At 41.7% G+C, this 15,753-nt stretch overlaps 1 protein-coding gene across 1 annotated transcript in view; it reads left to right on the top strand.

The window, feature by feature from the left end:
• Positions 1-12,455, top strand: part of ahcy (adenosylhomocysteinase) — a 37,035-nt gene extending 24,580 nt beyond the window's left edge. Inside the window, exons 5-11 of the mRNA XM_056272918.1 lie at positions 1,135-1,247; positions 2,514-2,721; positions 5,841-5,928; positions 6,064-6,181; positions 9,163-9,285; positions 9,538-9,609; positions 10,863-12,455. Coding sequence (XP_056128893.1) covers positions 1,135-1,247; positions 2,514-2,721; positions 5,841-5,928; positions 6,064-6,181; positions 9,163-9,285; positions 9,538-9,609; positions 10,863-10,994 — 854 coding nt within the window. The 3' untranslated portion in view covers positions 10,995-12,455. The remainder of the gene's footprint in view (positions 1-1,134; positions 1,248-2,513; positions 2,722-5,840; positions 5,929-6,063; positions 6,182-9,162; positions 9,286-9,537; positions 9,610-10,862) is intronic.
• Positions 12,456-15,753: the final 3,298 nt, after the last annotated feature.

Raw genomic sequence — 15,753 nt, forward strand, 5'->3', positions numbered from 1 at the left:
TCATTAGGACATTAGGCCGTTTTAGTGTCTCTTCTGGTTGGAATGTTAACACAAGGTCATTAACTAGAATCGGAGGAAATGGCTTCTATTTAATGTGGTGTGTGTTTGTGTTTGTAAAAGGTGAGGAAGAAAAACAGATTAAGGGACGTTAAAGAGCTCTATTGGAAAAACAAGAACCATGAAAGTAAAACTTGAAATGGGAATTGTATTCACAGTTAAAGAAAAAAGCTCTGTCTTCGAGGGAAAAAAAAAAGAAGAAGGTAATGGTAATTTAGCAAGCCTAAAGTCTCAGGCTGTATATGGGTCATTTTTTAAAGTAATTTTTTAATTTCTATAATCTTTTAACTACTCGGTAATTTAGAAAATTGGGCTATTTAAGTTGCTTTACATTACTCTGATGTGGTTCTGGTGTTTATTTATATTATAATTGTCTTAAGTTCGTGCAAGATTTGTGAAATTTCAACTCGTGCTCACAGATTATTGGCAAGTAAAAAGTCAGATCGATCCAGTCTGTCTGAGGTAATTTAGAAGTCGGCGAATTTAGAAAATCCATAAATGTCATCTTGTTGAGTTTTAAGACCTGCTTAGAAAGAGGTATGTTTTGTTTTGGGTTTTTTTTACTTGGACTTCAGCAGTCTTCAAGCTATACTTAGTTCAGTATCTCTAAAACTTGAGGTCAGGATCATCCACAGGTCATACAATTGGTTTTAGTGGTCTCCTCATGTGTATTGATGTGTTTTCATGAGCCTGGCTTCCAGGGGGAAGAGACAACATTTGCTCAGTTTGTGTTGCCATATGAATGCGATCCTACTGTGCTATGAAGCGTGTGAGACATTGTTTGTCAAGTATTTCATGTATTTTTGTTTGAATTGATTCCATGCACCTTTGAATCATTGCAGCCCTGCTGTCAGTGTTGTTGTGGTGTCATTCGATGGCAGAAGGACAACAGTGTGTGATTACACTGGGATCCGACCACATATTAGGGACTTGGAGTGATTCACAGAACGTGGCCCCTTTTTTTTCATAGGCGGCCCTATGAAATGTATTGCGCGGAAGAAAACCGAAAGATAAAATGTCCTTCTCACCACTGAGCCAAAGACACTGGCCCCTGTTTGAAATATATTTTGTCTGTAGGTATCCGTGGAGTATCTGAGGAGACGACAACAGGCGTCCACAACCTGTACAAGATGCTGAAGAAAGGAGAACTGAAGATCCCAGCCATCAATGTCAATGACTCCGTCACCAAGGTAAGTCCACTTCCCACTCTGACTTGACCTGAGTGAGATTGAGTATTCAGCCCAATCAATGGCCTGTGCCAGGTGTGTTTGGATGGAGGGGATAAAAATACTAATGCTAATCTAAGTGGAATTGGCAACTCTAGTGCAGTGTTTCCCAACCCAGTCCTCAAGGAACACCTATCCTGCAGATTTTCATTGTAACCCTGCATAGGTAGCCCTGCTTGTACTTACTCAACCAATCATCTCACAGCACTTAATTATACAAGGTGTGCACCAGCTGACATAATTCATTGCTAATTGGTTGAATAACTACAAACGGGTACCTATTCAGGGTTGCAAAGAAAATCTGCAGGTTAGGTGTTCCTTGAGGACTGGGTTGGGAAACACTGCTGTAGTGAACGGGCCAATGTGTTCCCCCCCTTTTTTTTTATCCAGTGTTGTTAATATTGGTAACGGATGCTCATTTTTTATAAAGCAACATTTGACTAGGAAGGCATGACGTTTCAGTGCAAATTATATCAATATGTAATTTAAATGTGTACATTAGTAAAATAATAAGTTTAACCAACAAGTATTTCTGGTGCCGACTATAGCGAGGGTAGCAAAGTTTAATCGACTAGTCCAGTGTTTCCCAACCCAGTCCTCAAGGAGCACCTATCCTGCAGATTTTCTTTGCAACCCTGAATAAGTACCTGTTTGTAGTTATTCAACCAATCAGCAATGAATTCTGTCAGCTGTTGCACACCTTGCATAATTAAGTGCTGTGAGATGATTGGTTGAATAAGTACAAGCAGGGCTATCTATGCGTGGTTACAATGAAAATCTGCAGGATAGGTGTTCCTTGAGGACTGGGTTGGGAAACACTGGACTAGTCAACCAATCGGGCACATCCCTTAAATGTAAATATATGTATATATGTATGTATGTATGTATGTATGTATGTATGTATGTATATATATATATATATATATATATATATATATATATATATATATATATATATATATATATATATATATATATATATATATATATCAAGGCTGTCTGTCTTTCCCATGTGTTTCTTATACCCCCCAAAGCATCAGGTTTTTTTTTGTTTTGTTTAAATTAATCAATCAATCAATCAATTAATCAATTATTTTTTGCTAACCTGTGAATCATAATAGAAGTTTTGTGTGAGTCATCTTTGTTTTGTCTTATGGGGGCAAGAAACCACAAATGGGCTTTATCAGACAGCACATGATGTTCTTTTCAATCTTTCTCATACTCCTCCAGAGTAAGTTCGACAACCTGTACGGCTGCAGGGAGAGCCTGATTGATGGTATCAAAAGAGCCACAGATGTCATGATTGCCGGTAAAGTTGCTGTGGTGGCGGGTTACGGTGACGTGGGCAAGGGCTGCGTCCAGGCCCTCAGGGGATTCGGAGCTCGTGTCATTGTGACCGAGGTTGACCCCATCAACGCCCTCCAGGCTGCTATGGAAGGTGGGTGATCATGCCTCTGTCATAGCCCCCCTGAAAGTCTCACATTGACATTATACTTTAACTATGTGGCCAATTACCAAGAACCAATTACCTCACACTGAAAGTAGCTTACCTACAACAAAGCTACTCTCAATAGAATTATAGTTGGGGTAGCTAAAGTTACTTGTAAAATGTATTTCAAACCACCTCCTAACATGGATAACACCTACATCTGCAGTGTAATACATTTTATTGTAACAAAGTAAGAAAATATGACACAAAATCAAGTCACTGGAAAAGGAAAGGGTACTATCGAGGATAGCACCAAGGCTCTTAGCCTGTGAGGAGACGCGTATTGTGGCTTCAGTAATGGGGCGTGAGCAAATATTAGTTTTTGAGAGTGTAGATTTAGTGCCAATGAGGAGTAGCTCAGTTTTACTACTGTTGAATTTCAGGTAGTTGTTGGTCATCTGTATCTGTATATCATAGAGACAAGCAGTGAGGGTACCGGAGGGGAGAGTGGAAGTGGGCTTAGTGTACACATAAAGCTGTGTATCATCAGTGTAACAGTGGAAATGGATACCATAGTGCCGGAAGATGTTACCAAGAGGGAGGAGGTAAATAATAAACAGGAGTGGCCCCAACACTGAACCCTGTGGAACTTGAGGAACTATCAAACCTTCTGACCAGTAATCCTGAATCTGTACAAAATGTATCCTGTCTCTAAGAAAGGAAGCAAACCACTGATAAACCGTGCCCCCAACTCCAATTTTAGCCAGACAATCCTTGAGGAGCTGATGGGATATAGTATCAAATGCTGCAGTGAAGTCAAGGAGGATGAGGATAGAGAGTAGACCAGAGTCAGCTACATGAAGGAGGTCATTAGTGATCCGAACCAGGGCTGTTTCTGTGCCATGTTTGGGGCGAAAGCCAGATTGGAATTGTTCAGAGGTTATTGTTATCAAGGTGGATCTGGAGTTGAGATACAACTATCCTCTCAATGATTTTGGAGATGAATGGTAAATTGGAACTAGGCTGGTAGTTGTTTTGGTCATTAGAATCTAAACCAGGTTTTTTTTTTCAGAGTTGGTCTGATTATGGCAACCTTCAGTGAAGGGGGAACTGTACCAGTGGATAGAGAGGGAGGAGTTGATGATGGAGGTTATCATGGAGATGATAGAGGGCAGGCATGTTTTAACTAGGGTTGTGGGAATTTGATCCAGGTGTGTAGCGCCACATTATGTAATAACGCCGCATTATGTAGTAATAAATTTTCACATCATTATGTAATAATGCCACATTTTTTTCAAATCAAGACATAAATTTTGGTGGTTACCTAATGCACCAAATTATTACATTTTCTTCATAAAAAAGTGTAACATCCGCATTTTGTAATAAGTTGTTACATATTGCACCGGTTATTACAAAATGCGGATGTTACACTTTTTTATGAAGAAAATGTAATAATTTGGTGCATTATGTAATAAACCACCAACATTTATGTCTTGATTTGAAAAAAACATGGCGTTATTACATAATGATGTGAAAATGTATTACATTATTACATAATGCGTCGTTATTACATAATGCGGCGCTACAAGGTGACATGCTGAGGTGCTGGACTTGGTAGTAAATTCAAAAATGTAATTTTCAGTTGGAAGACTGAAGTCACATAGGACAGTGGATGGAGACATTTTAATGGTGCTTGCTGATGGCAAGTCGGTCTGCATGATTTTAGCAGAGACCAGCTGCTCATGAATTGTACTAATTTTGGAGCTGAAAGACTTCAAAAAAGCTGTGCATTATTTATTAGAAAGGTTACTGTTCATATTGGTTTAACTCTAGAGAGTGAGGCAGGTCTTGAGGAGCCAACTCAATGGAAAGAATTAAGATCCAAGCCATTAACACATATGCCCTACCAGTCATCAGATACCCAGCTGGAAAAATAAACTGGCCAAAGGAGGAGGTATAGGCCACAAATATCAGGACACAGAAACTCCTCCCAATGCACGGGGGGGGGGGGTTCCACCCAAAGTCCAGCAGCCTGAGACTTACACGATAAGCGAAAAGATGGGGGCCGAGGGTTAGTGAGTGTCAGAACCTCTATTCATTATGAAACAAGGAACATCCACAACTGTATCAGAAAGAGGGCCTCCCAGGACGAACTGCTAAATGAGTACCTCAGGCAGCAGGAGACAGAGTGGGGAGGAAGAAGAAGAGGGGCTATCATGGAAGACTAAGCTCCTCCATCAACAGATAGAAGACGTGGCTGATATCGAGAAATCCTACCAGTGGCTAGAAAAGGCTGGACTGAAAGACAGCACAGCAGCTGTGATCATAGCAGCACAAGAACAGGCACTCAGCACCAGATCGGTTAAGGAAGGGGTCTACCACATCAGACAAAGGCCCAAGATGCAGGCTGTGCAAAGACGCCCCTGAAACTGTCGAGCATTTAGTAGCAGGGTGTAAAATGCTAGCTGGGAAAGCATACACCAAGTGGCTGAGATAGTGTACAGGAACATCTTTACTGAATACAGACTGGAAGTCCCCAAGTTCAAATGGGAGACACCGCTTAAGGTGGTTGAGAATGGCAGAGTTAAGATCATGTGGGACTTCAAGTTCCAGACTGACAAGCAGGTGCTGGCTAACCAACCAGACATTGTGGTGGTCGACAAGAAACAGAAGACGGCAGCAGTGGTTGACGTAGCAATCTTGAGTGACGGCAACATCAGGAAGAAAGCATGAGAAGCTAGAGAAATACCAAGGCCTGAAGGAAGAACTAGATTGGATGTGGAAGGTGAAATCCGCAGTGTTAGTCCCAGTGGTAATAGGAGCCCTAGGGGCTGTGACCCCCAAACTGGGAGGGTAGCTCCAGCAGATTCCAGGAACGACATCTGACATCTCTGTCCAGAAGATTGAGGTCCTAGGAACAGCTATGATACTGCGCAGAACCCTCAAACTCCTAGGCCGCCACCACCCCAAAAAGGGTGATAGGGAGATTCTTTTTAATCTATCTGTCTGTCTGTCTGGGTTCAAGTGCAAAAAGCGTATGTACAGTTTTAGTCACTAGCATTATAGATTTACATTTCTGTCCCCTAAAGCTGGAAGTCTCTTGTATAACTTACTGTCTGTCCATCCAGGCTATGAGGTGACCACTATGGATGAAGCCTGTAAGGAAGGCAATATCTTTGTCACCACCACTGGCTGTGAAGACATCATAATGGGAAAGTAAGTTTGTTGGTTTTTTTCCTTCTCATTGAAGTGCATGCACATTCTGTAAAAGTAAACCATTTATCCACTGCTGCTCAACGGCCTGTCATTTTATGTGGAAATTACCGTTAACACTGGCTGCTCTACCCACAGGCACTTCGAGCAAATGAAAGATGATGCCATTGTCTGTAACATTGGACACTTTGACTGCGAGATCGACATGACCTGGCTCAATGCCAATGCGGCGGAGAAGATCAACGTAAAGGCACAGGTACAGAGAATGTACACAAATCAAGACACTTGTTCTCTCACACACACACTCTCTCTCACTCTCTCTTGTGCACCCACACATACTCATGTACATACAGAGTCTAGCACTGCACATCATAGCATCAGCACTGCTGTTGTATCTTGCTAAATTCATAAACAAAAAGAAGTGCAGTTTATGCTAGCCATTTTGAATAGCCAGAATTAAGTGTTGAATTTTGGTCTTGATGCATGCTCATTAATCCAGGTAAGGAAATCACAGAAAGTTGAATCGGTTCATCTGAACACAGTGTTTACTGGGAGAAATGTTTCATCACTCATCTAAGTGACCTTTTCCGTCTCAACTGACTGCAGGTATCCCCACGCTGATACACAGCACATTTGCGTAACGACCGAAACCAACTATCGGTTTCATATGCAAATTGCCATGACCATTACTTAGTCGCAATGGCCATGTGTGTTTAGCTCTAATGTCCTTTAACCAGGGTCTTCTAAGTGTCCCTTGGACACGTTTTAAGGCTCGTGGAGATCGTGCTTTCCAGACGGCATTACCTAAACTTTGGAATAGTCTTCCAATAAGTCTGAGGTCTATGGACTCTTAAAAAGCTGGTAAAGACCCATCTGTTCAGACAGGCATTTAAGTAGTATGTGGTGTTTTATGTTTTAACTTGTTTATCCCTGTTTTCTCTGGTGTGTTTTATCTGTTGTTTATCTTTGTTTTATTTATTGACTGCAAAACCCATTTACCAGTTATCCTTGTTTTATTTGACTGTGAAGCACTTTGTGACTTGTGTCTGTGAAAGGTGCTATATAAATAAACTTTAATTATTATTCACAGAGGATTGGGAAATGGTTGTAAACACAGCATTGTAAGATGGTGACAGATGTACTCTTAGGCCCCCCCGGTTCAGGGATGGTTGTTCCCTCTTCACATAGATGACCTCTTTGACTCCCCATTCAAACCAGTGTTCCTCCCTATCAAGGATGTACACATCCTCATCCTTGAAAGAGTGTTCTCTGGCCTGTAGATGGGTGTAGACTGCAGGGTCCTGGCCTGACGTGTTAGCTCTCCTGTGTTGTGCCATCCTCTTCGCCAGCGTCTGTTAGGTTTCCCCGATGTACAAGTCACGGCAATCCTACTGGCACTTAACAGTGTACACTATATTGCTCTGTTTGTGCCGGGGGACCTGATCCTTGGGGTGGACCAATTTCTGGTGCAGCATGTTTTGGGGTTTGAAAGCAACTGAGACGAAGTGTTTGGAAACAACTGTTCCGACACTCCCGCCACATACAGAATCACCACTGGTTTACGTTTAGGAAGCTGTTGTCCTTCTCCTCGCTTTGATCAGCTGGTGCACTGTTTGGGCGTCTTCCTGGCTTTGACAAACGCCCAGTTAGGATAACCACACTTAACCAGGGCCTGTTTAATGTGGGTATTTCTTCCCTTCCCCGGCAGGTGTATAAAGTTGTTTGCCTACTTCTGCCTGTGCCCCTGAGCAAGGCAATGGAAAGAAGAACTGGAGTTGGTCCCCGGGCGCTGCAGCTGCCCACTGCTCCTATACAATAGGATGGGTTAAATGCAAAAGACAGATTCATTATAAGAATACAATTTGTTGTAACAATACTATGACAAAATAAAGTGGCTTACTTCTTTCTTCTACCTTCTCCTGCATAATGCTTTGCATCTGCCTTAGAGGACAGTGTCTCGTTTACTGAAAATGCTGCGGAAATCTGGACATTGAAACAAGGGATGTATACACAAAAAAATGGATCGAATTTAAGCTATGGGGATTTAACCACTAAGTCAACAAATCTGTTGTGTTTGGTGTAGAAAAATGGCGACAACTGCACCGGATGTGTTGAACTACACTACAATGTAATTTTGTATGCTGAGCATGAGTATGAGTTTTTAAATCATTCACTAAAATATGAGTACATTTACAGAAGCATGTTTCAGCCTTTTGTAGTTCTGTGATCCTCGGGGGAAACTACTAGTTTTTCTAAATACATTGGTGACCAGTAACACTGTCTCCGTAGCAACTGAAGACTTATCTGCACCCTGCAGCCAATAATGCCTTTTGATTTGACTGTGAATTTGGATATTTAATTGATCTGAAAAGGAAAACTGACATTTTTTTTCAATTTTCCCCCCTTTTCTCCCCAATTGTATCTGGCCAATTACCCCGAGCCATTCCAGTCGCTGCTCCACCCCTTCTCTGCCGATCTGGGGAATGCCCCGACCGACCAGAGGAGGGGCGCTAGTGCAGCGACCAGGACAAATACCCACATCCGACTTCCCACCCGCAGACACAGCCAATTATGTCTGTAGGGATGCCGGAGGTAACACGGGGATTCGACCCGGCGAGCCCGTGTTGGTAGGCAACGGAATAGACTGCGACGCTACCCGGACATAAAACGGACATTTTGCTCTCTAGTTGGTTGGAAGATTGTTGGCTACCGCAGTGCCCCTTCAGCATAAAGAGGTTCAAAACTTTGCTGGAGGGTACAGGTATTAGTGGTGTCAACTCCTGATAATTAGGATGAGTTAGTTAGGATGACCTAACTAACTGCTTAACTTGAGAGCTTTTCCACAAATGGCTTCGCATGTACATGTATGTATGTATGTATATGTGTGCGTGTTTGTAATGAAGGCCTTGTGGAGGGAATGAGATCTCGCACTAGGGCTGTAAATAATCTCATAAAATGTGAATCCAGACTAATGAGAATTATCAAAAGATTCTGAGTCTCATCACCAGCCAGTCAGACTAGCTTCATCTAGTCAGAAAGGCACGAACTGAGGAAGCCTCTTGGATGAGAGGCGAAACGTCTTCACGGACATATACCAAGTCCAGTTGCACTTGATTCAACTCCTTTGGATAACCATGACCTGGATGAATGAGAACATTCACAGACATTTGTTGGCTACTTATAAATGGACAAAAGATGTGGAGGCCATTTTATTCTGATCCCTCCTATCTTCCTCAGGTGGACCGTTATGTTATGAAGAATGGTCGTCATATCATCGTCCTGGCAGAGGGCAGGTTGGTCAACCTGGGCTGTGCAATGGGACACCCCTCCTTTGTCATGAGCAATTCCTTCACCAACCAGGTACTGTGTGCCTTCACTGCACCCCTACAACCTTAATGATGGTCAATGCACCTACACTGCCTTTATATTGTTGGAGCATGTGATTTTATTTTATTTTTTTGGTCCCCTGATTCTAATTTTGATCGAGAGCCAAGTTTGGTATTGTTTCAGCCCTGGTCTCTGTGTTTGAAAATACATGAAATGGGTTTTGTCATGGAAGTTCTCAATTTTCACCTATTTACTTCACGTCATCATACATCTCTTCTCCTACAGGTGCTGGCTCAGATTGAGCTTTGGACCAACACCGCTAAGTACCCCCTCGGAGTCTATTTCCTGCCCAAGAAGGTCAGTGGTCACATGAAATGAAACATGCTTTTTTCTTTTTTTTTCCCTTCTTCCTCTTTGTCATTTATGCTTTAAACTTTTTGGATGTCATTTTACACTAAAAATAATCTTGTTTGGAAAAAGGTGAAATTGTTTTGTTGTTTCCAAGTCAAAGTTTAAAGCAGCTGGGTAGCTCAGTAGGTAAGAACGCCAGCTTTCTTGCTGGAGATCAGAGGTTTGAACCCTGGTTGGGACGAGTCTCCAGTAAGAGTCCTTAGCTTAGACTCCTCATGCTATACAAGTCAGCTATCTCTCAAATGTATATCGCTTTGGATAAAAGCGTCTGCTAAATGACTAGCTAGTTGGTTAGAGCACATTTTATTAAAATAACATTTCCCCAAAGTACAATTAATACATTTTTGTCATTAAGTTGAGACGGCACTGAAAATTGAGTTGTCCCCCCCCCCCCCTATTCTATATCATTTTTTCACCTTCTACTTTACCAAGAATTGGGTTTTTTATCTAATTAAGTTGCCTCTGACACCAGAGCAGATAAGTTTCGGATTTTAATTACAAAGTTTTACCCTATTTATCTGTTTGATGGGAAGTTGATGGCACAGTAACAACAGTTTTGGAGCGATTCCATCAAGTCAAAGTGTGAAGGGGGCTTTTCAGATAATGTTTGTGCACTCGCTGGTGGCCATGTGGACCACAACTTCTGACAACAACTGATCATGTTAAGTTTGACTGTGTCTTGACTTTTGTTTTCCCCAGTTGGTGTTTTTTCTTGCCCAGTTGTAACATACAGTTATATTTAGTAGTTGTTGGCAAACAGCCGAGTGTAGTAATTGTCCAACATGTTGCCAGATTGCTAGTTTGATTACTAGAAGATTCCTGACACAACACAGCCCCAAAGCTTTTAAACTGATCAAACTGTTTTCTAAGCATCAATGTCAAGGTTGTAAATGATGCTTGACAGCAAGGGTTCAGATGTATTATCTGGATTTACCTGCTCATGGCGCTTTTTTCTTTTCCCTTTTAATTTTACTTCATATGAACTTCTCACTTCCGGCCAGTTTTCTGTTCTCTTCCTCCACAACCTTCTCAACTTATTCTCCCTCTCTTTGCTTTTCCCTTCCTACTCATCTGTCTCCACCCTCCTATTCTTTTTCTCACTCCTCTCTTTTGCATTTCTTCCGATCCCTTTTCTCTGATACTTGTATGTATTTCTCTCTCTAAATGACCATCAACTCCTTTTTCCTCTTTCACTCTAGCTGGATGAAGAGGTGGCAGCCGCCCATCTGGACAAGCTTGGTGTGAAGCTTACTAAGCTGACAGAGAAGCAGGCCAAGTACCTGGGCCTCCCCCGTGAGGGCCCCTTCAAGCCAGATCACTACCGCTACTGAGCCCTCTGCCCTGGCATGGGAGGAGGCTGGGTCGGTTCTAGCTCGGCTGACGGGGCTTGAGAGTGAGGAGTTTTGGTTCTTGGTAGTGGTAATTGGGAGGGAGGAAGCAGAGCACTTGTCACTATACAAAATGTCTATTAATAAATTATGCCATGTTGCCATTCTTTAGCTCCAAGAAGCGATTGCAGCAGTTCTTTCATGGTATTTTATCACCATGTTGACATGTCAGATGCTCTAAAAGTCTGCAGGCGTTATCGAGCAGGATTTGGACAGTAATGTGGCTACTGTGGACAAACTTCAAGAAACAAAGTCTCCGGGTGGGAAAGTGGACATTTGAAAATATAAAGCGATGTGGATTATCAGGTTTGTTCACCATGTCAGGGTTTTTGATGGGACATCTTATTTCATCTTACCTTCCTGTCTCTTTTTTTAAGCTCCTGATGATTTACACCTATTTGATCATTTACTTGGTGTGTAAAAAGTGATCCACAAAAAAAATTGGTTTCTCATTGCACTTGTCAAGGATGTTTGTTTTCTTGAGTCTGCAGCAAAATGACCTCTGCAATTTTTTTAGCTACTTTATTAATCCCTCACTACCTGTATGTTTCACAGTACAATCACACTGACACAACTTCCTTACCCCCCATTGCCTCGACTGTCAGACCCTTCCTCCTCCTCCTCTTCCCCTCTCTCGCCAGTCTTACTGCAATGCCATTAAGTGCTACTGTCTGTAGCTTCTAAAGGCATTCTCAACCTGAGCTATCATTCCTTCTCTACATATGGAATATTTCAAGAAAATAAAAACCTTATGCTTTTGAAGTTGAAATTCCCTTTTTTGCTGTCCAGGTGCTGCTGAAGGCAACAGTACTTGTTCTCTCTCTCTCTCAATTGGTAAACGGTATCATTTTTTTCTGTTCTGCGGCCCTAGTATAGTCATCTCAGTTTGGATTTGATGGTAGAAAAAGTGCTGCAAATGTAAACAAACTTTTGAGGAGCGGTTGATTAAAATTTTGCAAACACGGTTTGTATGGGAGAGCACTCACAAGGGCGTACAAACCTTGCTTTTTCCACCATACAGTTAATAGACCATCAAGACAACTGTAAAGTTTTACTTATAAAGAAACCCACTGCAGCGAAAACAACCACCAAAGCCTGACTTAAAAGAAAATACTTTGTGTTCCCATTTGGTTTTCTGTTTTTTTTTGTTTTGTTTTTTTCTCATTTTGTAATTATGGAATTTTGACTTGAAAGGAAAATCCTGTAATATGTGAGATGGACCTCCATCCCTGTTCTCCTCAGTTGATCTCTGGCCAATCCCACAGGTTTTAAATGGCGTTGGGGTATAGCTGTGGTTTGTTATGTTAATGGTTACATGTTTTAAGATGAGAACAACTCGCTATCAGATACAACAGCAATGTCAAAACTGTTAAACATGATGTAATAAAAAAATGTTGGAACTGGGTTCTTGCACGAACTATTCTTCTACATGATTATGTTGTAACAAATATGGCTTGCCTGAAGCGCTCAACAGTTGGCACACTCCGTTATGACGTCCTCGATAATGTAACAGTTGCAGAATGGGCCCAACCTTGAATGGCCTCTCCCCTAAGTGAACATGCTGCATAGGTCAGGCAAGCTTGGATGGCACCTAGTGGAAATGATTAAGCAGATGGGTTAAAAGAGGTTGATGGAAGTGCTCTGTGTTTTTTTAATAAATTTTTTTTATTGACTCTTGAGGTCATCCCTACTCAGGGCACCTTGAGTCTGGCACTGTGGAAAATTACTGAAGCTTCATTTGGAAAAAGAGCCTCATTGTCCGCACCATGCGGACAGCTGTGTTTGGCCTCAGCTGAGATACAAACAGGAATGGAGCTTGAACCAACAGCCAATTGAGGTCAATTTTTGGCTTTGGCTGCCAGGGTTGTGCTTTATCGGTCTCTTATAAAGAGAATATGGCTGTTAAAATGCAAAAAGAAAAAAAAAACTTTTCAAACAACATCCAGCTTACACAAATTAAAATTGAACAACATTTAATTGACAGCATTTGGCCACAATTTGACCACATATTGTTTCAAGGTTGGGAGAAGAGGCCATGAAACGGCATTTAGACCACTTGTCCAAATGGCATCATTGCAGAGTTTAAGCCACAAAATGATAAAACTTAAAACCAAGGAATGAAATTCTACTCAGTGGTGGCTGCACCCTCAGGTAGGTACTGGCCCATTCAATTTATTCAGTCGGAGGGTGAATAGACTTAAAACCACTCTTTGTGCACATGAACCAAACAGCCAGCATACGCCTTTAATTTCCGAATAATTGTGCTAATACATTTTATAAAAGCGCCGGGAAAAAAAAGGTCAATGGGATAACATTTGTAAGCAATGTTCTCCTTCCAGCTGAGATTTGAGTTCTGTTTGGGCTCCACTTCAGGAAATAGTCAGTTTTCCTGGGGTAGGTAGCATCAACCAAGTAACAAAAAGAAAAAAGTATGGACTTAATCATGACAAAAACAAATCAGGCATTTGTCCAAACATTTCCTAAACATGTCAAATTAAAAGGGATTTTTTTTTTAATCCAACATTATCGGGTATTTAGACCGAGCAACCGTGCTCTACAAGTTTTGGGGGGTAAGTGCTCTGGGGCATCTGTCTGGCTTTGTTTAAAGCCACTTAGAGAATGAGTTTGGTCTCGGGCGTGTCAAAAATTCTGACAATCACATTAGTTAAGTCGGCGGCACGGTGGTGCAGTGGTTAGCACGGTTGCCTCACAGCACAAAGGTTCTGGGTTCGAGCCCCGGGGTAGTCCAACCTTGGTGGGTCATCCCGGGTTGTCCTCTGTGTGGAGTTTGCATGTTCTCCCCGTTTCTGTGTGGGTTTCCTCCCACAGTCCAAAGACCTGTAGGTCAGGTGAATTGGCCATACTAAATTGTTCCTAGATGTGTGTGTGTGTGTGTGTGTGTGTGTGTGTCGGCCCTGTGATGGCCTGGCGGCCTGTCCAGGGTGTCTCCCCGCCTGCTGCCCAATGACTGCTGGGATAGGTGCCAGCATTCCTGAGAGCAGGATAAACGGGATGGAAAGAAGTATATACTTATTTTTTCCTACCCCTTCTCACCGAGTTAATTCAGCTACTGTACATTTCAAACTCAATTCCCACTGTACTGTATATAGTTCAAATTCAATGCAAGTTGGGCTGCACAATACAAACTCAACCACTGTGAACAATAACAGAAAAAAATACATCAAAACACGAGAGAAAGAGAAAAAAGAAAAACACATCCTAACTTCATGTACCAAGAATAAATAGATGTCAGTGCTACGCACAACCCAAATATCCACTCAGAGTCATAAAAATAAAAAAGTAATAAGAAATATTTAGAGATAAATAAAACTTAAACAGTTAACACAACTCTTCGTCATCCATATATCTCTTAATAATCAGTCGTTTGTACTCCTTTTTGAACTGCCTAATTTTGTACTTTGTTTGCATTTCATGCTCAGACTGTTCCACAATTTTACCCCACAGATTGAAATGCTCATGCTCTTCAACGATGTACAAACACATAATTTCTTTAAAAAGTTTTATTTCCCGCTCAAATTATATTACCACTTCTCTATCTGAGAATATTTTTGTACATCACTCGGTAGTAGATTGTTTCTTGCTTTGAACATTATTTGTGCTGTGTTAAATTCTACTAAATCCCTGAACTTCAAGGCACTTGACTTGAAAAATAGCTTGGTTGTGCCTTCACGATAGCCTACATTGTCAATTATCCTTATGGCTCTTTTTTTTGTAGTATACATAATGGTTGTGGTTTGGTCTTGTAGGTGTTACACCATACCTCCACACAGTAGATCAGATGAACAATACAGAGTTTACAATGATTTATGATCCAGAATGACTGAACCAGAATGTAAATGATTACCTATGGATTACTATATAATATGCTATTCATTCAGTATCCAAACCGCTTATCCTGCTCTCAGGGTCACGGGGATGCTGGAGCCTATCCAAGCAGTCATTGGGCGGCAGGCGGGGAGACACCCTGGACAGGCTGCCAGGCCATCACAGGGTTAATTAATTTCCTAAATTAATACCTATTTTGGTATAGCTATTGTTGACCTTATATAGATAGTTTTCTGCTATTTTTAGATCCCCTATAAATAATTTCAGATTTCTCTCTGTTTACTTTTGCACCTGATGTTTCAACAGCCAAATGTTGAGGAGTTTAAACTTGAATACTCTGTAATAATAATCTATAATGATAATCTGAAACATTTAAAACAGTATGACAGCATCGGAGATGGAAAAAAGAAGAAGTTGATCCGGCCAAGTACATACAGCAAGATCAGGTAACAATCATCTAAGAGCAATTTCTCCGTCCACATGCGTGCCGATCAGTCTCTCTTATAGGCCAGTTGTCTGTTCTTCTCCTTATCTCATGTTTTCCAGCTCACATCCCACCAAGGCCATTTCTCCTGTTGCTTGAAAGCCCCTGACTGCAGCCTGCAGATCGATGACGTGTACAACGTTGGCTGTGACGTGTACAATGTGGGCGGAATCGGTGACATGCTCAACGTTTGTACAGTAACGCACGCGAGAACGCCGGTGTCAGTACCCGATCTACTCGCCCTGCTCGGGGTCCTGCGACTACAGATGACATCACCACTTCACGCGTTATGATTGGGTAGGGGCCTGGGTAAGGGCTAGTTCAGTTTAGGAACAGCAGGAAACAGTAGACTGACGTTAGACGCAGCTTGGG

This window comes from Lampris incognitus, chromosome 2, assembly GCF_029633865.1.
Source record: "Lampris incognitus isolate fLamInc1 chromosome 2, fLamInc1.hap2, whole genome shotgun sequence".
Lineage (NCBI taxonomy): Eukaryota > Metazoa > Chordata > Actinopteri > Lampriformes > Lampridae > Lampris > Lampris incognitus.